Source organism: Nilaparvata lugens, chromosome X (genome assembly GCF_014356525.2).
Source record: "Nilaparvata lugens isolate BPH chromosome X, ASM1435652v1, whole genome shotgun sequence".
Taxonomy (NCBI): domain Eukaryota; kingdom Metazoa; phylum Arthropoda; class Insecta; order Hemiptera; family Delphacidae; genus Nilaparvata; species Nilaparvata lugens.
The window spans coordinates 32,618,311-32,643,711 of NC_052518.1; the positions used below are offsets into that span (position 1 = coordinate 32,618,311).

The window sequence follows — 25,401 nt, forward strand, 5'->3', positions numbered from 1 at the left end:
AAAATAGATGAGTGTAAAGATAACCCACGGAAGTTTTGGGGAGTCTTGAACGAGATAGCTGGAAAAAACATATCAAAAGATAAGTTCCCAATTGGAAAATCTACAAAGAAGAATTCATCAGAAATTATGAGGGCGTTGCAAGGGATGTGGCTGATGAGTTCAACCAATATTTCTCTACAGTTGGCCAAAATATTGCTGAAAGTATTGCCCCTAGTGGACCATTATTAGTAGATGATCGGGATTATGCAGCAGATACAACATTTCTTCTTAGCAGAGTAAACGAAGATGATATTCTTACATATAAACGATTTACGAGGTGGCTCTGCACCTGGGTGTGATGGAATTCCTGCTTCCCTAGTAAAAGAAAATTCTCAATTATTTACAAAGCCCATCTTACATATAGTGAACTGCAGTATTGTCTCTGGCATTTTTCCTTCCAATTTTAAAACACCTAACGTATTTTTCCGCTATATAAGTCATCTGATGCAACCAACAAATCTAACTATAGACTAATTTCGCTCCTAAGTGTCTTCTCTAAAATTATCAAGAAAGTTGTTAAAGAGCAACTTGGTTCTTACTTAGAAGACAACTCAATTCTAACAGATTTTCAGTATGGATTTAGAAAGGAAAGAAATATAAACGATGCCCTCTTCAATATAAATAAGGATATAAATAGTATGATAAATAACAATAAGCGTGGTCTATTAGCTTTCATTGATTTCGCTAAAGCTTTGACTCCTTGGATAGGCATAAATTAATTCACAAATTAGAACAGGTTGGCATAAGAGGGAAAGCATTAGAATGGTTTTTCAGCTATTTGACGGAGCGGAAGCAGTTTGTTACAATTAACAATATTGAGAGTGCTACGCTACCAATAGACTATGGAGTGGTGCAGGGAAGTAATTTGGGCCCGATTCTATTTCTAATTTATATCAATAATCTGTCAAAATCAATATAACTGTTTTTATTTGCTGATGATGCAGCTATTTTTTTATTTTTTTTTTTAAATGAGATGTCAGAGGTGATCATAACATCTAATTATATATGCTAACACCTGAATACTATAAACAACTATTTAACTGACTATATTGAACTATAGACTGACTGACTATTACTAATAATACCGTACTCACTGTAGTGCTGCTGCTGTCTACTATCGCGGTGCTGGGGATCTGAAGTCATAGCCGTTAGAATTGTACATTATACAACATTTTTTTCCATTGCATAATTAATTTGTATCATCTTTTTACTCTGTATAATTTTCTTTATCATATTTAGTTTCTTGTTAATTATTATTATCTTGTATAGTAAGTTAGCCGAATTATTTTGAATCATTCCCTCCTTATTAATTTTATATTTTGCTCAAAACAGCAACTCGTGTCTACGCACAGGTTTTACACCTATGTAGGCACATTTCCATGTGAAATTACAACTAAATTATAAATTACAATAAATGAAAGACGAATGTATATAAATGAATAATTTTTTCAACAAAAGCTACATGATTACGAATATTCTTCTTACAATTCACGTAAGAAAGATTCACTTACGATTATTTTTAAACATATATTGGCATGAAGGTTGAGGCATTTTTAGTGGTGGGAATTCACCCCAACTGCCACTATCCAGTTCAGTTAAAAAAAAATTCAGACCCAACTGCCTTAAGGAACCAACATAAATAATGGGGTGGACACGTTTATTCTGGGCATGCATTAGTTTTCAAAAATCACTATTTGAAATAAACAATAAAATTAAGATACATTTTATCTAGCTTACATGAATTGAATTTTTACATATTTATGAGATAGCATTCAAAATGTGTAGGCTATTATTATAGCAATATTATTTTGTGAATGCAGATTTATCATTTCTATCAACTATACTAATAATAATATAAAACTTGATATTTTTAGAGTGTGAAAAGTTTCACAAGTAGGCCTATTTCAAACCATGTATATTAAGTTCTAAATAGAATAGTGAGTTTGTTTTATGATTTCAAAATTTTACAGTTCAAAATTTGGACTTTCTTAATTACTGTATTGTTCATAATTTATTTTCAAACGTAAAATCTGCTTTATTTTTGTTTTGGATTGTAAATTTGAGTGTATTTCAAACATGTGAAAGTGACACATAACCAAGCTAAAGCTACATCTGGACTGTTGTGTAAATTGAAACTGTTTTGGGCTCGAACCTAATTTTTTAACAAGGCAATTTGTACCTAACACAGTATCGTAATGCACAAAAGTAGATAACGCTTTCATTAGATCAGTTTCGTTTCCTGTGATTAATGAGCAGTGACGGTAATTGAGCATATCGTGGAGCAGACATGCATGTGATTTGTCTTTATTGTTTATTATATTTGAAAGATTTTCGAAACACTTCGAATAATACCAGCATATTGTCTTGAAAAAAGTAAAAATACTAAACTCACAACTTACTAATTTACCTTTGAAACATCAATAGACGTCTTTCCTTTTAGATTATGTTACCATTGCTGCTTATTCAGTACACCGTTACGGCGGAAACTCATTACGGTCACCGTTATCGCGGTTGGTACTCGTTTGGTGTTTGGTCGCGATGATCTAATATATTTTTCTTAGCCTTTTGCCTCCGCATTTTTCTCCAACTCATTTGTATTTCTTGCTTCCAGAATAATGTCAGGTTTGATGTGGTTTCGCAGAGACAGATCATAGATTAGGTCCTCTATGGCCTTGACGTTGTAGTTCAATGCACGGATTCGTCTTCTCAGCCCTTCTTTAGTAACCCTCAAAAGGCTCATTGATTTGTTGAAATTGATGACGAAATTAGCAATCTGTACAGGTGTCTCGTAATCACCATAAGTCACACAAGTCACAGCAAACCTCACCTGAAACAATCACTTGAGTTTTATTGTTTTATTGCAAATCTGGTACAGGGGTTCTAATTTTGGGGTGTATAAATTTTGTGTTGAGAGGGCATCAAAATTTTGTCAAAAGTTAAGTGATTGGACGACACGACTGAGTTTTTAGAAATTGAAACTTTATTAACACTACAACTACAGAAAATACCGAATTAAAGAATTTCGAGAGCCGAGTGCTCTCGTCAAGAGTTTAAGTAGAACTAACTGAAAATAATTAATTGAGACATATAGAAGACAATGCATAGTCAGCTATATTCTATAACAATAGGGTTTTAATGCTACTACTATAGATATTTAACTCCTCCACCCCTAGACTGAAGCTGTCCTCAGCGATCAGAATTTTGGGTTTGGAGGCAAGGCCCAAGAACAAATGTTGGGGCTTGCGAAGTTGCTGCTACATTAACCTTTCTACAATTATTTTGTAAAGATGTTACATATTTAATAAAGTTATATAATTTAAATACAATAAATATACTAAGCATAACAATAAAACATATAATAAAAATCCAAATATAATAAGTATCGTCTTTTGCAATGCTAAATTCTTCTATTGCTAGTAGTGGTTCAATCTTAATATTTGCTTCATGTATAATATCAAATGAAAAGTTTGTTTTCAATTTACGAAATGGTACTTCAGATGGGATTGATATATCACTTTCCCAATATTCATGTATTTTAGGATGTTCGAATAACTGTTCTGACTTATTAAGATACAATAATTGAGTTGATTTTGGATATAATGTAGTGTTCTTTTTGTCTGATAAAATAATAGCTTTGTCAATTATTTTGTACAGTAGATATTGATTGATTATTGGAATGAATTTCACAAAAGAAGCAGATTCATTAATTACTGATTGTTTACAGTGTTCTAATTTCTTATCTTCTAACACTTCACTTATACACTTATTTTTTATCACTGTCACATTTCTGCAGTAGTAGTTGTCACACAAATATTCACATTTACCAGATAAAATTTCGTCATATCTCAGGATAAGGGAAGGATATTCATGAATGGTGGTAACTTCAGTATTACGATAAACAGGATAGGATAATAAGAAGAAGGTTTCACAAATAGGTGATTTTAAAGGGAATTCAGTGAAGTAGGATATATATTCTTTATATATTGAGCAGTGTACCTTTGCTAATTGCCATAATACTTCTGGTTCTTCAGAAATTAATTTTACATTCGATTCAGAAATAATATTATTTATTTCTTTATGGGATAATATACTAGAATGTAGAATATTCAATCTACAAAACTCCAAACTAGTATCTAAATCGCTTATTTTATTAAAGAGCAAACTTAATGAGCTAAATAAAAGGGAAAATTGCTGGTTCAGCTGTACAGTCGTAGTTTCATTTGAGAGAGTTTTGAAATAATTTATAATTTTCAAATTATTCCCATGAATCTTTTTCACATCAGCATTAAAATCGTCAATGAGCCTTTTGTTTACTGAAAATTGATTCTCAATATTATGCTGTAAGCGGTATTCATTTGACTGAACTTGAAATAATATTTTGTCGTATTTTTCTTTGTCGTTCGCATCCATGTTACAGGTTACCCATGAAATAGCTGAGCAGAGTCCATTGAAAAGTCCACACTTATTTCTATTTTTGCTGATATTGATGTGATCTAGTTTTGTGTTCTGAACAAAGCTCAGGCTAGAGCTACTAGAGGACTGTAATTTACTATTTAAATAATCAAATACAAACAAGGGGCAAAATTTAATCTTCAATTTGAGCCAGGTTATTTGTACAGCTAAACTCTGCATTAATGAACAATAAAAAAGAGCAAAAACTCACCAGATTTAATCCAATCTTGTCTACTTGCCCTTCGAAGCCTTTATTAGGTGTTTTGATCAGATTCAGGGTGGGAAGAAATCTGGGAAAAAGACAGGTTTTCGCTTCCAGGCTGTTTTTTCGTGTTAATTCTGTGTTCCACTTGCAGGTCATACACTGTGTTTGAACAAAGCTCAAACTGGATTCTTTATAAATTCAAATCTGATTCATATTAATTCAATTCAATACTATTTATGCTGTTATATTCATAATTCACACACACTACACTCAAACAATTATCTACAAGAAATTTCCAATCGAAATTACATGACAAAAAATACAAACTCGGTCTTCACAACAAGACAACGGGCTGACAAGACAAGTGAATGGATGAAAAACAAGAATGACTGGGGCTTTTTTCTTCTCGACAAGCCAAACAGCTGGACGGTCGGCACTGGTGCCAACAAGCCTGCTATTGGCAGAACTGTAGTCAGGGATTTGGCGCTACAATTTGAATTCTCTGGCCTGACCATACCCCCGCCTCTGAAAAACTATTTTTCAGCCAAGTTACAAAACTGAAAAAACCAAGGAAGGGAAAAATCCAGACATGCCAAAAGAACAAAAAACACCAACACCAAAAAACAACACAAAGAAAAAATGCAACAAGCACAACAACTATTGAGTTGGGAGTGGATAATTTTGTTACTGGTCTTTCACGGAAACAATGATTACACTTAAAGACACAGATACAAATAATAGAGCGAGCAGACAGTATCCAGAATTTCTGTCTGATCAAGGACAACAATAACGAAGGTCCAGCATGACAATTCTTCTTGTGATGATAATCAATCAACATCGATATGAAAGCGTCAGATTTTGGTAAGATCATCTGATGACAAGTCTCAAATTCCAGTCCAGCATGAGACAAACGACCGCCGACGCGAATCACACCTTTATCAATGAATGGAGACAGGCGACGTAGGCGCATAGAACAATCTTCTCCCTTCTCCAATTGCACAAATTCAGATGAAAAATGTATCTTCTGTACCACTTTACATAGATACCTCTCAGCAACATCGAAATCTGATTCTACTGATTGGGGTAAGATTCGTAAGAATTTGAGAACAAGAATTACAATTCTCAAAAGACGACCATAATCCGAACAACAACCAATCAATGAATATACTGCATTGCTGTTACAATCAGGAGATTTTGTGACTGTCAACACTGATGGTTTTTTCGCCTCCGGTGGATCCACGATCTCTTCCATTTGAGTTCGGATGGGCCAATCGCATTCGTCCTCTGCTATCCATGATGGACCTGAGAGCCACAACGAAAAGTTCACAAGTTCAACTGGTGATAAACCTCTAGACAAACAGTCAGCGGGATTTTCAATTCCAGCAACATGCATCCACTCCTGTATACAAGAATCCTGTATTTTTGAGATGCGATTACCAACAAAAGTTTGCCATTTCGTGGATGGAGCATTAATCCAACACAAGGTGACTGTCGAATCAGAGAGTGCGACAATACGAAACACATGACAATGTTCACTAATAATAGTGACTACTGAATTCATGAGCTCTGCCAACAAGAGTGCCGCACACAACTCCAAACGAGGTATTGAAACAACTTTAGATGGTGCTACCTTGGACTTTGAACACAATAATACAACTCTTGGCTCCTTGCTCTCCTTCTGCGACTTCACATAGATAACTGCACCATAACCAGACAATGATGCATCACAAAAACCAATCAAACTGATGTGAGAATCCTGAAACAAACCAACGTGACGTGGAACAGCAAATTTCAACAATAGAGGCAACTCTTTTTGACAATTCTCCCAAAGAGTGCAGATAGACTCAGGCGGCTTCTCGTCCCTATCCACTCCTAATTTCCACAGTTTCTGGACAAGACATTTTAGAAATAATGTAAACGGTGACAAGAGACCAAGTGGATCATAGATACGAGCCATCACTGACAGAATAGAACGCTTAGTAGCGACGACCTCACCACTCTTGACTGAAAACTGAAACAGATCAGTACTAGGTTGCCAATTCAATCCCAAGATAGCCAAGGAGTTGTCTGCTTCAAAATCCTTGTATGAAAACGATTTCTCTTCCTCCGAGAATTTCTCCAACATTGATGGTGAATTTGAAGTCCACTTTGTGAGCGAGAAACCTTCTCCCTCAAACAGCTGCTTGGACTGACGATACAGCTCCGCGGCCTCTGACTCTGTGGCGACAGATGTGACTAAGTCGTCCATGAACATGTCTCTTGGTATTCTCGCCTTGGCTGCTGGAAAACGATTTCCATCCTCCTCTACAAGCTGGTGGACGGTGCGAAGCGCCAAATATGGAGAGCTTGAAACACCAAAAACAACACAATTGAGCTGATAAATTTCGATCGGATCCTCCGGCGAAAATCTCCACAATACACGCTGATAACGACGGCAGGAATCCTCCACTAATATCTGTCGATACATTTGTTTAATGTCGGCAGTTAGTGCGATTGGGAACAAACGAAAATTAACTAACAAAACAAAAATGTCAGTCTGCAATTTAGGACCAGCATGAAGAACCTGGTTCAATGACAAACCCAATGATGTTCTGGAACCAGCATCAAATACAATTTGGATGGGCGTGGTAGTGCTGCTTGCTTTCACGATGGCGTGATGCGGTATGTAGTAACCACCTTGGTCTGTCTGATCTGCTACAAATGACATGTGACCCTGACGTAGGTAATCGATCAATATTTCATGATATGAAATACGAGTATTGCTGTCATGCTCTAGTCGTCTCTCCAAAGTCAGCAGTCTGCGTTCAGCGACAGCATACGAATCTCCCAAGCTGCTGGGCGGCTCCGCAAATGACAAGGCAACAACAAAACGACCAGAATTCTCACGATGTTCAGACTTCCGAAAATTTACCTCACACTCTTCTGGTTTCAGTTGACAGCTTGGTGCAGGGCACGATTCCAACTCCCAAAAACGTTCCACAAAACTATCCAACGATGGACTATTAACGAATGGACTACAGATAGCTGTAAAACAATTCGACACATTCGTTGTTGAAGTGAGAATCGGTGCTCTCCCCATCAGAATGTGACCAAAGACACTATTAACAGTCATCAATTCGTGCGATTCACCTGTACTAGGACTCCCACGTAGCAAGTGAGGAACTAACTCCACACCAATGATGCCATCTATTCTACTAGGTAGGTAGAATTTGTCGTCAGCCAGTGTGAGATTTTCAAGATTGGATCTGTCAATTTCACAAGAAGGCAACTTGTCTATGACTTTATCTACCACTGTGGCATCCATCGAAAACTTGACAGTAGGATCCAACTTCGACTGAATCAACACACAAGTACGACCTCGAACTTCACTAGTACCACCACCGAATCCATGAACAACGGTTTTCATGGGCTGGAATGGTAGTCTCAAACGCCGACACAATTTGGCTGTAACAAAATGACACTTACTCCCGGTGTCAACCAAGAAACGAACATCACAAAGCTGATCATTACAATCTCGAACATGTGCAGTGACGGTCGACAACACAACTGTCGAATTTTCTACATCGTTGGATGTAGAACAACAACTAATAGGTGATGTGCCACCTGCCTTGGAGTTCGACGAGGACGCAACACCTTCATTGGAACTTGATCTGGAAAAGTGCAATAACGAATGATGAGATTCTTGACATTGAGCACACTGAGTTTTACTACAACAATCTCTACTCAAATGATCCACATCAAGACAATGAAAACAACAAAACTTTCCTTTAATCAAACAATAACGATCCCAAGGAGTCATTTTCAAGAAACTAGCACAATCTACTAACCAATGACCCGGTTTTGAGCACTTCAGACAATTGGGATTTTTACTAGATGCATCGTTAGATGAATCATTAGATTGAACCACAAACACCTTTGATTTATTATCCTTTTTGTGCCTCATATTAAACGATTCAGTCTGTTTCTCATCAGAAGGAAGAGTCTTAATTTGCTTTTCAATGAACTTGACATAATCGGTATAAGTTGGCATAGCCTTGTCACGGACGGCCGATTCAAAATTTCTACGAGAACTTGGATCCAGCAATCTCAAGCCATGATAAAGGAATATCGAGTCTGACAAATCAGTGAGTCGCAATCTCTTCACTGCATTGATTGAACTGCAAAACCCATCCAAAATCGCAATACAACCTGCCTTTGATTCTGATTTTATTGGACGAAATTCAAAAATTTGTTTGAAATAGGCATCGACTTGCACCCGTGGATCGTTATAGCGGGTCAATAATGCCTGCCAAATTATATGATAATTATTAGCCAATGGTGGCAAATGACGACAAATATTTGCTGCTTGTCCAGTAAGTCTACTTACAAGATATTGGACCTTCTGCTGATCGTTCAAACTCTTGTTGTCATGTACCAATGCCTTAAATAATTCATAAAACACCGACCATTGAGTCTGGTTCCCATCAAATTTTGGAAGGTCGATTTTGGGCAGTACTGACTCGGACACGACTGGCTGTGAACTAGCTGCTGAAGCTGCCGAAGATTGAGCAATAGCATCAGTCGCCTCTCTCTGTTTGAGAGTGTTAGCCGCTACTTCAATATACTGAAACAGATCTAGATGTGAGTTGTTGAATGCTACAACATGGTCTTTATTCAACTCAAGTTCCAACTCATTAACCACTAATTCTGTCTTTTCATAATCCAAAATGGTCTGAGACACCCGAGGATACAAGATTGAAAATTGCTCAGCAACTTTTGGATCGGAGACATTTTTAGACAGGTCATAAATTTTTTGCAATCTGGCATACAATTGTTCCAGTTTAGCCCGATGCACCCTGATTTGTTTCTGTAATTTTTCCTCCATCTTGAACTCATACACAAGACAATTCAGCCCCGACAATACAAACAGACAAAAAAAACAAGAATGAGTTCAAAACAAAATGGAAGGAAGAATCATGACTAGTAAGTTATCAAAGTTAAACTTTGATTATCAATTCACAAGATAAGTTACTGCTGAAGAAAAAACTATATGATTAGATAATGTTCTTCCAACAACTCACAAACAAACGATAACTTGTTGAATTGAACAAACAAAATCATGCTGTGATTAACCTTCACTAACATGTACAATACAAAATGGACAATACAAAATCCAACAAACAAATTCCTGAGAAAAAGAGCACAATGAGCCTAGTTTCAGGAAAATTACAATTTTAACTGAAATAAATTTAATTTCAGACAAATACAAATTGACAAGAAACCTTGCTCTAGAACAAGGCTACAACAAACTAAAGTTGTGCATAGATCAGACCATTCAGAACATGCCAACATTGGACAAATACGAAATTGCTTAAATCCAATGTGTGTGAATTAATCAACAACTTACAAATTTAAATTCATCACGGTTTGGAGGATCAAAAATGTTCTGAACAAAGCTCAGGCTAGAGCTACTAGAGGACTGTAATTTACTTTTCAAATTATCAAATACAAACAAGGAGCAAAATTTAATCTTCAATTTGAGCCAGGTTATTTGTACAGCTAAACTCTGCATTAATGAACAATAAAAAAGAGCAAAAACTCACCAGATTTAATCCAATCTTGTCTACTTGCCCTTCGAAGCCTTTATTAGGTGTTTTGATCAGATTCAGGGTGGGAAGAAATCTGGGAAAAAGACAGGTTTTCGCTTCCAGGCTGTTTTTTCGTGTTGATTCTGTGTTCCACTTGCAGGTCATACACTGTGTTTGAACAAAGCTCAAACTGGATTCTTTATAAATTCAAATCTGGTTCATATTAATTCAATTCAATACTATTCAAACAGCTGGACGGTCGGCACTGGTGCCAACAAGCCTGCTATTGGCAGAACTGTAGTCAGGGATTTGGTGCTACAATTCGAATTCTCTGGCCGGACCATTTCGTTTCTGTGTATTTTAAATGGATTGTTATGATGTCTAGATGGCCTTGATCGATATTGTGTTCATGCAAAGTAAATATTGTTCTTTTGATGGTATTTAATTCGATACGCAACATGTTTACATTAATATTATGCATGTATGTGAAGGTTTCATTTATTATGAATGAGTCCTGAATTTTGATAGGAGTGATGGGTGATGTTTTACTTAGATGAGTGAATGTATATCTATGTGTCGGGTTTGCTGGTGTTAGCAACGCCACAGCATCAGAAGAACAAACATTGTTATCTCAAGCACATAAATTAGTTGATTTCTTTTTCTTTCAAGCTCGCTTCACTCGATTCGGATGAAGTTTGAAGGGTCTTTTCTGAATTGCTCTTGGATTAGTAGCTAATTGAGTTTCCTTATTGTATTTCACTTTGAAAAATCTGGGTTTGTCCTTTTTATTAAACGTTGTCTTTATGAAGGGTTCGTTAGGCATTTCAAAATCTTTTTCTCTAGTTTGATTTAAGCGATCAGTTCTATTTTGTTTTTCTTGTCCTACTTTATATTTTACTAGTTTGTGAATAGTTTTCAGTTTTTCTAGATAGGCGTTTGTTCTTTCTTCAGCAATAAGGGCTTCCATTATTTCATCAACATATGGATTTTTCGATATACCAAAAGTCATTTCCATAGGAGTTAGTTTTAAAGTTGAATTTATTGTGTTATTGAATGCGATAATTGCAAGTTTCATGTTATCTTTGGGTTTGTTGTCTTTATTTTCCATTTGTATAGCATTAAGGAGTTCAATGAGTGTCGAGTGTGCTCGTTCCAATAAACCCTGGGAATCTGGATGTCCCGGTGTTATATAATAAGGTTCTATCTTATAAAAACGCAAAAAATCTTGAAGTCCAGAATTGTCGAATTCACGACCATTATCCATTTGGATTGTCTTAGGGCATGGAAATAGAGAAAAGTAATAATTCAAACAAGACTGTATTTCAAGTTGGTTCAAACTTGTTAGTGGATATGCCATGAGTTTTTTCGAAAAGCAATCTATTATCGTGAGGAATTTTATTCTACTGTATTGAAACGTGTCAATCTGTAATTTTTCGAAAGGTTTGTCAGGAGTTGGGGTAATTTTGTATTCAACTTGAACAGGTCTTCTATCATATTTCACTTTAGCACATACTGAACATTTATTTATGTATTCTGTAATGTCTTTAAGCATGGTAGGCCAATAGTATTCTCTTCGAATGTGGTTATAGCTTTCATTAATTCCACGGTGATACGTTTTCCTACATGATAATTGGTTACAACTTCTCTTTGTTCCTCTGAATCAGTTATATCCAAATTCAGTTTCTTATATCTCCTAAGTTTCACAGAATTAAAATTAGCAATGATAACATTCTTAAAATTTTCAAAAATCATTTCATATTCTTTTTCCAATACACCTGTCCTGGAGCAAAGTATCCCATAAAGTGTGTTGGGTTTCAAGTATTGTATACACACATCATTTATTTCTTCAGGAGTGGATGAAATATGAATATATAGAGTCAATCTGTTTTTTGTAAAGACTTTTCTGATAACAGGTTCTTTGTTGCCACGTTCTAAAATGATTTGATTCTGTTCAACATTGATTATTTTGTCATCTTCCGCAATGACTACTTGTTCATTCGAGCTCTCCTGTGAATGTATTGTAACTAGACTACGATTATCAACTTCTAGGTCATTAGCATCATTATCATTATTTACAATATTATCTCGATCGGAATTGTTAGTTTGTTAGGCAGATTTGCCTACATGTTGAAGAAAATCGTCAAGTGTGACGGTGTCTACTGAGGGAATGTCTGTGTTAGTGTTAAATCTAAGCAGTTCGGCCATGTCAAATTCGTCGGGGTCATCGAGATCATTGTTATTCTCGAGATCCTGAAAGTCATGATTGAAACCACGAAAACCACTTTCGAAACCTTGGAAAGGTTCGTCTTCATCATTTTCCATCATGTTAACGTCAAGTGGGCGTATTCTTGAAAGAGCGTCGGCTACTTGGTTCGATTTACCTTCCACATACTGGATTGAAAAATCAAATTCTTCTAGAAAGAGTTTCATACGAATTAATTTTGAATTCGGTTCTTTAATGCTATGGAGCCATTGGAGGTTTGTAATCGGTTTCGATTATGAATTTTCTACCATAGAGGTATGGTCGAAAATGTTTGCATGACCAGACTATAGCTAATAATTCTTTCTCAATCATAGAAAGATTTTCTTCATGACGATTGAGTGTACGAGAAGCATATGCAATAGGTAAGGTTTTACCATTGAATTTTTGTGATAACACTGAACCTATAGCATAATTGCTAGCATCACAAGTCAGAATAAATGTTTTTGTGAAGTCAGGTAGCTGTAAAATTGGATCGTTTTGTAATAGAAGTTTTAATGTTTCAAATGACTTTTGATATTCTGGAATATTTGGATTGATTTTAACATCTTTTTTCAAGGCGTGTGTGAGAGGTTTGCAATCTTAGCGTAATCTTTTATCATTTTTTGATAATAGCCTGTCAATCCTTGAAATTGCTTAATTTCTTTTTCAGTTTTTGGGATTGGAAAGTTCTTAATAGCTTCTAGCTTTGAAGGATTGGGTTGAATTCCGCGTTCGGATATGATATGTCCTAAGTATAGTAATTCTCGTTTAAAAAAGTATGTTTTGTCCAGTTGGATTTTTAGATTACGATCTTTAAGTTGTTTGAAAACTGATTTTAGATGTTTCAAGTGTTCCTCGAGATTATCGGAAAACACAATTATGTCGTCCATGTAGACTAACACATTGGGCATTCTGGAAAACAAAATGTTCATTGCACGTTGGAAAGTAGCTGGAGCGTTCTTTAATCCAAACGGCATTCTCAAAAATTCATAATGTCCGTTCTCATTTGAAAAGGCAGATTTTGGAATTGATTCCTTTTCCATTTGAATTTGATGGAATCCAGAAGCGAGATCTATCGCTGAAAAATAGGTAGCCCTTCCAATTTTTCCAAATAAGTCCTCAATATTTGGGAGAGGATATTTGTCTTCAATCGTTTTATCATTAATCTTCCTGTAATCTAAAACGACACGTATTTTACGTTTACCGGAGGCGTCTGGTTTTTTAGGCACTACCCGAATTGGACTGTTATATGGGGAGTTGGAATGTTGAATTATTTTATTCTGAAGAAGTTTGTCAATTTCTAATTCAACGTCCTTCCTAAATACTTGAGGGTATCTATAATTTTTAGAATATACAGGGATTTTGTCAGTAGTGTTGATTTTAAATTTCAACAGATTAGTACTACTTGTCAATTCATCATGTTCACGTTTGATGATTTCAGGAAAATTCCGTATTAAATTTATGATATGTTTCCGCTCTTCGACATTCATATGGTCCGTCCGAAGAAGTTTGGGAATTTCTCTTATAATATCCGATTTGTTTGATACATCTGAGTTATCAATTTCATCATTGTCAAAAATAGTTTCTAATTCTTCTATCTCCATTGGCTCGGGGCTTATGGTCATGAGCTCATTGGAATACACTATGCACTTACATCTATTTTCTTCTATACTAACAATACTTTCTCCAACGTAATAACTTTCATGAAAAATAGCTTCAAGTAGTCCTGTCTTGAGATTAGGAATCGACCTAACTGGTACAGTAACAACATTAAATCCTGGTTTCAATTGAATTTGTTCATTAGAGTTAATCACTGATAACAATGGTATCGAAATAGTACGATAATCTAACGTGTTGTTTGTATAATTTACATTGGCTTTGAGTTCTTTCAAAGTTTCGTGACCTAATAATATATCGTACCTTGTCGAAAAGTCATACACGTACATTTTGATTTGTGAACTTCCTGGGAACACAGTATTTGAGTTCATAAAAATGTATTCATTTCCACCACTTTCAACGGCTGGTGTTTTTACTACGAACTTTTCTTTATATGTGGTCACATTGGGTGGTATGATAGAGGGGTTCACATAGTTCTTTGACGATCCAGTGTCGTCACTAAACCATCCATTTACGGTTAGCGTGGTCAACAAAATATGGGAGCGACTTATTGATGATATTCAATTCAAATTTTTTGGGAGTGTTTCCGCTGAGTGTGTTGGGCCTACCCCTAAAAAATGAGCCTGCATGTTGTTGAATGCTTCAGTAAGTGAAGTTAGCTGGTTTTGCATGCTTTGGATTCGTTTCCGAAAGGATGAGATGAGTTGTCTGTCAAGTCATCGTGCATGTTTTGGATTCCGTTTCCGAAAAGGTGAGATGAGTTATCTGTCAAGTCATCTTGCAAATGATGCACTTCAAAGGGAGATTTTGAGTTTAGTTTGAAACGATTAGAAGGATTTGTTTGAACTGTGCGCATGCTGACAGTGTTTTGTGAATGCCACTTACTATTATGTGGTTGTCTGAATTGAGGATTGTTTTGCACAGGCCTCGGTTGGTGAGGAAATTGAGCAAATTGATTTTGAGGAAAATTTTGTTGAAAGTTTCTGTTCTGGGGGAATGTTTGCTGTGATCCATTATTCTGTTGGAAGAAATTCGGTACTCGAGGTTGCGAGAAGTTGTTAGAAAAAGCTCTGTTGCTTGCTTGATAAGCATGGGTGAATGTGTTCGATCGCATTGGCGTTTGATTAAAAGCTCTTGAATCAATTTTATTGATAGTACTGATAGTTGATTTGAAGTTCAAGCTCCTTAGAACAATACTACAGTCATTAATAATCTTATGTCTAGCATCGTCAAGATCGTGAATTTGGAGGATTTGCAAATGAGAGCCCAAAGTTGGATGTACTCCGTGAATCAATGTACGAGTAAGAGTTGCATTCAACTGCTGCATTAGATTAGTCAAAAGTTCACCTTGGATACCATCTAGTTTATATTTAGTCAACACAGTTGTGCGTTTTTCATCCAGGCGATTAATGAATTCGATCGGGTGCTCATTGGAATAGGATTTCATGAAAGTAATTTCCGCAATTAGGTCTGGAACGGACCTGTTGTCAGCGAAGTTTGTTTTTAGAGCGGCTATTAGCTCTGTTACAGTTGTACAATTGTTATTAAAAACAACTGATTCTGCGGGGCCGGAAAGACGGCTTACGGCTGCCCTGAAAAGGAGCCAGTGATTTTCTGATTTTTCGACAATGTTTTCACTGCAATAGGACACTAATAATTCATTACAAGTACTAATGAAATGTGGTAGCTTATAGCAAGTACCATCATAATGGGGTATGAATTTAAGAATGTCATGAGGAATTTGTTTCGAGATATTAGGCATTGTAGGGTTTGGTTGAGGAAGAGATATAACGAAATTACTCACAGTCAATTGAGGTTGGTGGGTGATGTTCCGGTTGTCGTCAGCGTCGGCGTCGGTGTCGTCTTCTCCTTCAGATGATATAAGGGCAGCAGGAATCCTCCTGTAGGTGGCTAGATCTCGGTCCCTCTGTAGAGTCCTCTCGTCTCCTGCGGTGGCCAGCGTGGGGTTGAACTAACTGCTAGGCTGGATACGGTTACAGCGTGATGGTGATAACAGCTTGATGGTGGTTTTCCATTGAGAAGTACTTGAAGTTGTTTTCGTTTTTGTAGTTTGATTTAATTTACACTTACTAACACTGGTGAAAGTTAAGTTCTTGTTGAAGAAATTTTTGAAAGTTTGAGTTTACTCTGATAACACTTGACTTTGTTTTCTCGTTGGAGAATAATTTTGTAGTTGAGTGGTAGATTTTGGATTTTGAAGTCGAGTCACTTTCACTATGAGTTTCTCGTTGGAGAAATATATATGGGTTGGTTCACGGCTGAAGAGGTGAAACTCAAAGTTTTTTCGTTACACAAGATAAAAGGTCTTGTATCCAAGATTAATGAACGTGGATGGATACAACGATAAAACTTTCCGCGACGTAAGTTCGGGCGCCAGTCAAGTGATTGGACGACACGACTGAGTTTTTAAAAATTGAAACTTTATTAACACTACAACTACAGAAAATACCGAATTAAAGAATTTCGAGAGCCGAGTGCTCTCGTCAAGAGTTTGAGTAGAACTAGCCCAACTGAAAATAATTAATTGAGACATAAAGAAGACAATGCATAGTCAGCTATATTCTATAACAATTGGGTTTTAATGCTACTACTATAGATATTTAACTAAAGATACTAGAAAATGCAGTTATATACAAAATTTTAGTATACTCACCAAATCTTGCACCATATTTATGGAACCGTGTATGTATTCGTCGATGTTCAATGGAAAATGATGATTCTGGTCTTTACTCACTGGAAAAAATTGAATTTTATTTAATAACATATCATTAATTCCGTGTTAAGAGCTTAGAATCCAATAAGTGTACAATATCATGACACATCATGATAATAAGTGTGCATAATATAAGGCTGACAATAAGTTTACATATCAGTGCATAAAAATTAAAAATCAAAGTAACCTGTATTCAACTCTATTTTATTTCTCATTGCATGTTTCGACTATTAAATTAATTAGTAGTTGAAAATGACATTAATGTTCGAAGCATGTTGTGAGAAATAAAATAAAACTGAATACAGGGTTCTTTGATTTTTAATTTGTATGCAATAATATAAGTAGCCATTACCAAAAAAGTGAATAGCCTAGTGTACAGTATAATTTGATAAGGCATCAACAGTAATAGTCCAGTCAATATAGACATGAAAAAGGGGGTGGGCTTGCAATTTATATTTATAATTCAGATTTTGTGATATATTATTTGGATACATAAGAGAAGTCCAGAACCAATTTTTTCATGCACAATTTCCTTGTGCTAGATACAGACTAGCACGAAAACCTTGTATTTTCGGTTCATTTTCCAGTTTTCAGCAATTTCCACTAAATGCTGTAATCGGACAGAAAAAATCACTTTTGCCTGTTTTTAGATTATAAGATTTGTGATAAAATGAGATTATTTAGAACTCTCAATCTTCAATGAGCACTGAGTTACAATTTTGAGTTAATCGGAAGAGATATATTGTTGATCAAAAACAAAAATTCATCAAAATTTATTTTTTTTAAATTTCACTTACTTTTGAGAAATTATAACTCAGTGCTCATTGAAGATTGAGAGTTCTAAATGATATAATATTATCACAAATTTCATTATTTAAAAAAAGGCAAAAGTGAATTTTTCTGTCCGATTACAGGATTTGGCGGAAATAGCTGAAAACTGGAAAATGAACCGAAATGCGAGGTTTTCGGGCCACTCTGTATCTAGTACAAGGAAATTTTGCATGAAAAAGTTGGTTCTGGACTTCTCTTATGTATCCAAACAATATATTAAAGAATCAGAACTACAATATAAATTGCAAGCCCCAATGTATATAGTGACTGGACTATAAGAGATTCTAATGAGATTGCAGAATTCTAAGAAAATGACAGATTGTAGAAGGAAAAGTAAATGCTCCATAATGTGGTATTACCAACACACTCTCTACAACTGAATGTAGGAAACATCTGATCAGGGATTGCTTATAAATATCAAAATTAAACTCCTAATGATATGGAATACGACAGGAAATGATTTGAAGTACCTATTGAAAGGAGTATTAAAAACAATTTAGCTCTTCAATTGAATCAAAGAAGATTTTCCAATTATCAGTGATTATTGCCTACACAGATTGGCATTTGAAATGATTCTAAAACAGCTAATGGATTTTTAGTCTGGTGTCTGATGTACCCAAGCTTGAAGCTGGCCACTGACGAGCGTTCCAATAAGCCTAAACGCCACCCACAATATCACACCATTGATGAGAATTAATATCACACCTGTTGGTGAGAATTATTAGCCAAATGGAGAACATTCTGCTGGATGGCGTGTTATTGGAACGCATTAAAATTCATTCGCACTTTTAAAAAATATGTGTAGCGCGAGGTCTACCGTTCACAGAACTACTAGTAATATTTAAAAAAACATTGGAATAATCATTGAAACATAACAATTAAAATATAGATAATTTATTCATAAATTATTATGTTGGCAGATTGGAAATTAATAGATAATTAATAATTCTTCACTTTCAGTATTACAGTAACAGGTAGTACCAAATAAATTTGTTGAATATTAAACAAACAAGTACCTCAAGTACTAACCTCCAATAACTTCAGTAAACTCTTTTCTAGAACAAAGCTTTCCAGTTTCTAGATAAACTAGAAACAACACTAGATGAGCAGCTCTCCCAGTTTGATATCTGAAGAAATTATTATATTTGTGGAATTCATTATCAGGAACAATGTCAATAAGACGTTCATAGCATTCTTTGATTTTCGTCAATTGTTCACGTGCTTTGCGGCACATTTCTGGAACTGCACAAATAAGAAAACACACACACTTTTCAATTATTTTAGCTTAAGTTTTCTCCAATTTTGCAACAATTGTATTCAAGTTTTGTAGCAAAAAACCCTGAAAATCATTTCCAGAGAATGTGGGAAGAAATGTAATTATTGAAATATATAGTGAAAATGTTGTATTCCATGATTCAATTCAATGTCATGAACTTAAATTGAACAAATATATAGTGTTTCCAAAATATACCGCAAATTTCGTGATTGGTTTCCTTACACCAGAATGAAGAAAAGGGTTTCCGTAAACATGGTTTAAAATGCTTTGTTGCAGAGATAATGATGGCAGAAGATTGCATATTTTTCTTCAAATTTCGAATTTTAATAAATTGATGGCGCCTTCATGAGGGTACTAAGATAGTCAATTCTTATGTAAAATCAGCTGGAAAATCTAATGAAACAAATAAGAAGTATTTAATTCCAATGACCATCAAGTTTTACAGTTTTTCATAGTGTAAGAGGTAGAATGAAATGAAAATTTGATGGTTAGTCTCTGGGACTAGTTTTAAATACAATAATAAAAAACAAATTGGATGGATTTGATTTAATTGTTCAAATTTGAATTGATTTAATATATTTACTAATTACATTAATAAGATATTTATTGGAATCACGCCCTAATATAAGCTAAAATTAGCTCCATGGGATATACACAAAATCATAATATGGAGGTCTGAAATATTATTTATTGGTCTTATAATTAAAATGATTTAAACAGCGTAATATTTAAATAGAATGAAAAATAAAAATCTCAGTACCCTTTTCAATTATTTTATCACAACATGTGATAGTCAAGTGAAAATGGCATCAATGTTGAAACATGTTATTTTCTTTCTATTTATATTACAAGTAGCCCTATTCAGAAAAGAGCGTAATATATATTTTAAAATGATAGTTTGGTAGTAGGTTTCATTGGGAATCCTATTCTAATTAAAAAAAAAAAACTTTCTGTCGCTTCAAAATTTTTGGTCCGCAATCTTGGAACCAACATTTTGAATCTCACATTTTTATGGGAATTTGGTCATATGAAACATGATTTTGATAGAAGAGAGAATGAATTACGAAAACCGCACATCCATATGTCAAATCGTTTCAAATTTAACACTTTGACAAACCAATGATCTGTCAAATTTTCTATGTACTCATTTCTTTCTTTTTTGTGAGATTTATTAGGATCTTAACCTTACATGTGAATAAATTTTGAACGGTACGTTTTCTCTTTGAATTTTGAATCATGTGACCACCTCATTTAAAAAATTAAAGTTTCATTCAAAATGGTGGACCAAAATTTTGAGGTGACAGAAAGTATATTTTCAATAATTCGAATATGATCCTACTGTCAAAATATCATTGTAAAAGAAATATTGAACTGTTTTCTTAATTTTTACCAACTCTTTATAATGATAAATGGTGTTATGTAGGTTATAGATTCTAGTTTGTATAACTAGAACCTTACTGTCAAATAATAATATGTGATTTGAGAATTTTTCGAATAAAAAAAAATGGATTGATAAAAATAAAAATAGGCCTATAACCATCCTTGGTAAATTCAGAAACTTAAATTTAGAAGCTCAGTAGTTCAGATCTAATTATGCGTCAGGCATGTATTTCGTACACGTTTAACATCTGATGCTAAGGAACGGTATTAATAAGTAATAACTATGAATGTAGTAAGTAGTAACCATGAAAATATTTTACATACAGTATAAATGTTATAGTTTTAAGTAAATATATTAGCCTATATAGGATAAATGAGAAAGGAAATTTCTACAAAATATTTATCCAGTTAATGATAAGTTATTACTAATTGAAGTGAGTTGCAAGTCAACCTACTTTTCTTTAGGCCATCTTCATTGTATATTGAAAACAAGTACGCAGACATTCTTTTCAAACACGGCTTTAACTCCTTGATTACGGGACGAATCTATTAAGAAAAACAGTATACATTTTTATTAAAACATTGGTGCTTACAAAAAGATGATAAAATTATAACTCATAAGATATTGTTACTCATCCCACATACAAGTCTATCACTTTGTTTTTGTTATTGTCGATGCACTTTAATAATGTACAGTGTAAGCTATTTATGTACGATTGCTTTCACACACAACAAATCACTGCTTTTAATCTGAATTATTTATTGATGTTTGAGTGGAAATTAATTTTATTATACAAGAAAATATTTAGAATCACCGGTGATTCTGGAAAATAGTAACATGTTTATGGGCTGACATAGCATTCATGTATTTGTGCGCTGGGTATGACAATGAAGAATAATTGAATAAGTTATTAGTTTCCTTTCCTCAACCCTTCATTATCTCACTCTCATAACCAGGAGATCACTCGTAAGTGCACATCCCCTCAGGAAGTGTATTTATCTGCATTTTCGTCCTTAAAATTTCTGAAACTCTTTTGTGTACATCCCAGTCCTCTGAGCCATCATAGTTACTCCCTCATTAAAAATAGCAATAACAGCACACCAAAAAATAAACAACAGACCAAAAGATATAAAATGTTATGAATACTTCCAAGTAATGCAAGGCTGCTTGCTCAACGCATATTAAGTATATAATGAAAAAATAATAAGCATATTAAGAAAATGATGATTTACATAGATTTAAAATACAGGATGGCGCAGATAAACGAGACATGTTACACTCCGCAGCTCTATAGAGCCGGTAGATGTTCGATATATGGCACAATTGATGTAAAGAAAATGCCATTTAGAAATCAAGGACCATTAATAATAATAATAATAATAATAATAATAATAATAATTCCTTTCCTTTCCTTTTTCCTTCGTCCTGGTACCCCCAGAAGAAGGGAGTTTATTATAGAAAATATAACAAACAAAAATGAAAAATACACTTATAAAAAGAAATCTTACAAACAAAACAAATGAAGAATAATAAAAAAAGCAAGAATGACAAAAGATAAGAAGATTCCCTTTCAGTAGAACATTTCAAATATTATAAACCAGACGAATTATAAATTCTAATAATAATAATTATAAATAATAATAATAATAATATAATAATAATAATAATAATAATAATAATAATAATAACCTCATGAGGATGATAATGAGCCAGTGGAGTGTAAAACTGAAAATAGGAAGTGGAGAAAAACAAATTCAGACTGAATCAATCCAGATCTGCCGAGGAATCTATCAAGGAGATAGCTTGAGCCCACTATGGTTCTGCCTTGCATTGAATCCTCTTAGCCTGATGCTCGAAGAATCTACATATGGGTATAAAATAGATGTTTCTAGGAGTCTTAGAGTTTCTCATAGCTTCTATATGGATGATCTGAAGCTTTATGCCAGATCCCCAGAGCAACTGCAGGGTATGATTGAGCTAGTCTCTGCCTTCAGTCAGAGCATTTGCATGAAGTTTGGATTAAGTAAGTGTGCTGTGCTGCATGTGGAGAAGGGTCAAATGAAAATGCAGAGGGATGAACTGAGAGCACTGGATAGTGAGATATCAGAGCTCAAGCAAGGACAGTCATATAAGTACTTGGGACTTTATCAGCATCTGAAAATCTCAAAAACAGAAGTGCTCACAAAAGTGGAAGGTGAATTCCGCAGCAGACTTGATAGGGTTCTAAAAGGAAAACTATCAGCAAAGAATTGCATCAAGGCTGTGAATACTTGGGTGATCCCAGCATTGACCTACACCTTTGGAATTCTGAAGTGGTCAGATACTCGATTGGAGCAGATTGATAGGTATGTCAGGACAAGGATGACTAAATTCAGGATGCATCATCCACGTGCCTCAGTTGCTCGACTGTACCTACCAAGGAGTATGGGAGGTCGCGGTTTGATGAGGGTATCAAGGTTATGTGTAAGTCAGGAAACGAAGTTGAGATCTTACTTCCAGAATGCTGATTCAGATTTGTTCGTGAAGGTATGCCAGCTGGATAATGGTTACACAGCCCTTGATTTAAGGAACCAAAGAAGTAGCGAGCTGCTATCTGCTCAAGACCTAAAAGAAGAATGGAGGACAAAAGAGTTACATGGACGGTTTTATGGGCACCTTAATTCAGAGCCAATAAGTCAAGAGCTGTCTTGTATGTGGCTGACAGTGGGAAGTTTGTTCCCAAAGACTGAGGGCTTTGTACAGGCGATTCAAGATCAAGTGATAGCAACAAATGCTTATAGGAGGCATGTAATGGGAGACAGGACCATAAGTGACAAATGCAGAATGTGTGCCAGTGCAGTAGAAAGTATCCAACATATTGTATCCGGCTGCTCAGTGCTAGCCCCAAGAGAGTATATGTTGCGCCATAACAATGTGGCAAAAAGTGTGCACTAGGAGATGCAGATCAAGTTTGGGAATATTGCAGAGGTCCCCCCTTACTATAACTATCAGCCTCCTCCTCTGGTTGAGTTCAATCACATCAAGATCTACTGGGATGTCCAAATGATTACAGACAGGCGAATAACAAGCCTGACATCCTAGTATTGGATCAGCTGGAGAAGAGGGCTTATATAATTGATATCGCTGTACCTTCAGATGAGAATGCTCAGAAGACCAGATGCGAGAAAATCAGAAAATACCAAGAGCTATCATTTGAGCTGAAGGAAATGTATGGGCTGAATACAGTGAGAGTACTTCCAATTGTAATAACAGTCAATGGCCTGATACTCAAGTCGGTTGTGGAAATATGTCAAAGTATTGACTTGGTAGACGAGGTGCTGAAGAGAATGCAAAAATCTGTCCTCCTTGACACTGCACGTATTGTGCGCAAGTTCATAAAATAGTCAAACAGTGTTATAAAGATGAAAGGAAGGTTGCATTAAAGTGCCCCTTCTTTGAAAATATTTCCGTAAGAGCGTGCTTATAAAAGGGATAATAATAATAATAATAATAATAATAATAATAATAATAATAATAATAATAATAATAATGATAATAATAAAAGCAGTTGTTCTCAGCACAGCATCCATTGTGAGATCATTTTTGAACATTTCTGTTTAGTAATGCACCAAAGTCTTGCCAAAGGCCGACTTTGACTGCAATAAACACTCACTTGTCATGTGATGAATGAAATGATAATAATAATAATAATAAGGATGCCGTAGTAACTCAAAAAGATGTAAGGAACAGTTAATAATTGATGCAGAAATCACCTCAAATGTTAAAAGAAAACACAGGAACTTATCATATGCCTACATAGATTATAAAAAAGCTTATGACAGCGTCCCGCATTCCTGGTTGCTACATGTACTGCAGATGTACCGTGTCAGCCCACAAGTTATAATGTTTCTAAAAACTGTAATGACAAAATGGACGACAACACTTAGCATGAATGAAAATAAAACGAAACCAATCAGAATAACACGAGGAATCTTCCAAGGAGATTCACTAATCCCCCTATGGTTCTGTTTAGCCCTAAACCCTCTCTCCATTATGCTGACCAAAACGAAGTATGGCTACAAATTGGATGGAAACCAGCAAAATATTACACCCTTTCCCACCTCTTCTATGTCGACGACCTCAAACTCTTTGCACCCAACAGACAGCAACTGGATTATCTCCTTAAAACTACAGAAAACTTCAGCCGTGACATATGTTTGCAGTTTGGATTAGAGAAATGCAAAATTAACAGCATCAGAAAAGGAAGGCAGGTCACGGAGCTACCCTACACAACAAACAGCAATGAGACAATTGAGAATATGGCCGAAGGGGACACTTACAAATACCTGGGATATCACCAAGGAATAGGCACAACACAAACCGGAATTAAATTGAATCTGAAGAGCAGATATATCAAACTCCTAAAAACTATTCTTAACATGCATCTATCAGCAAGAAATAAGGTTAAAGCAGTAAACACCTATGCCATCCCTATACTAACATACTCTTTTGGAATAATAGACTGGACTGAGACAGATCTAGAAGCCCTCAACACTCTAACTAGAACGAGTTTCAACAAATCTTGTGCTCACCACTTTCATTCGGCCACAGAAAGATTCACACTCCCTAGAAGCAAAGGAGGAAGAGGAGTTATAGATATAAAGAATATGTGTAATGAACAAATGGATAGCCTCCGAAAATACTTCTATGCCAAAGCACAATTAATACCCCTCCATTCAGCAATAACTCACCTACCAACATCCAGCACCCCACTGAAATTGAACAATCCAGTTTTACAACCGCAAATCAACAACAATACAATAGAGAAAAAGAAAACTAGTTGGAAACAGAAAACTTTACATGGTAAGCACATCAATTACCTATTGCAGCCCCACATCAACTAAAAAGCATCAAACACCTGGCTCACGAAAGGTGAGTTATTATTTATATTTATATTTATATTATATTATATATTTATATTTAGGTGAGTAAATTATTTCAAAATAATTTAAAATCATAATGAAAAGTCATTAATATGGTAGTACACCACATTTCTGGAAACTTTTTACTGGTGACTG

At 35.1% G+C, this 25,401-nt stretch overlaps 1 protein-coding gene across 2 annotated transcripts in view; it reads right to left on the reverse strand.

Annotated features, from left to right (window-relative positions):
• Window positions 1–210: 210 nt before the first annotated feature.
• Window positions 211–25,401, reverse strand: part of LOC111056400 (translin) — a 110,471-nt gene continuing 85,280 nt past the window's right edge. For both annotated transcript variants that reach the window (XM_039443172.1, XM_039443173.1), the window contains exons 2-5: window positions 20,799–20,889; window positions 18,717–18,929; window positions 16,797–16,876; window positions 211–2,866 (exon numbers count right to left, since the gene is read on the reverse strand). In XM_039443172.1, coding sequence (XP_039299106.1) covers window positions 2,597–2,866; window positions 16,797–16,876; window positions 18,717–18,929; window positions 20,799–20,889 — 654 coding nt within the window. In that variant the 3' untranslated portion in view covers window positions 211–2,596. The remainder of the gene's footprint in view (window positions 2,867–16,796; window positions 16,877–18,716; window positions 18,930–20,798; window positions 20,890–25,401) is intronic.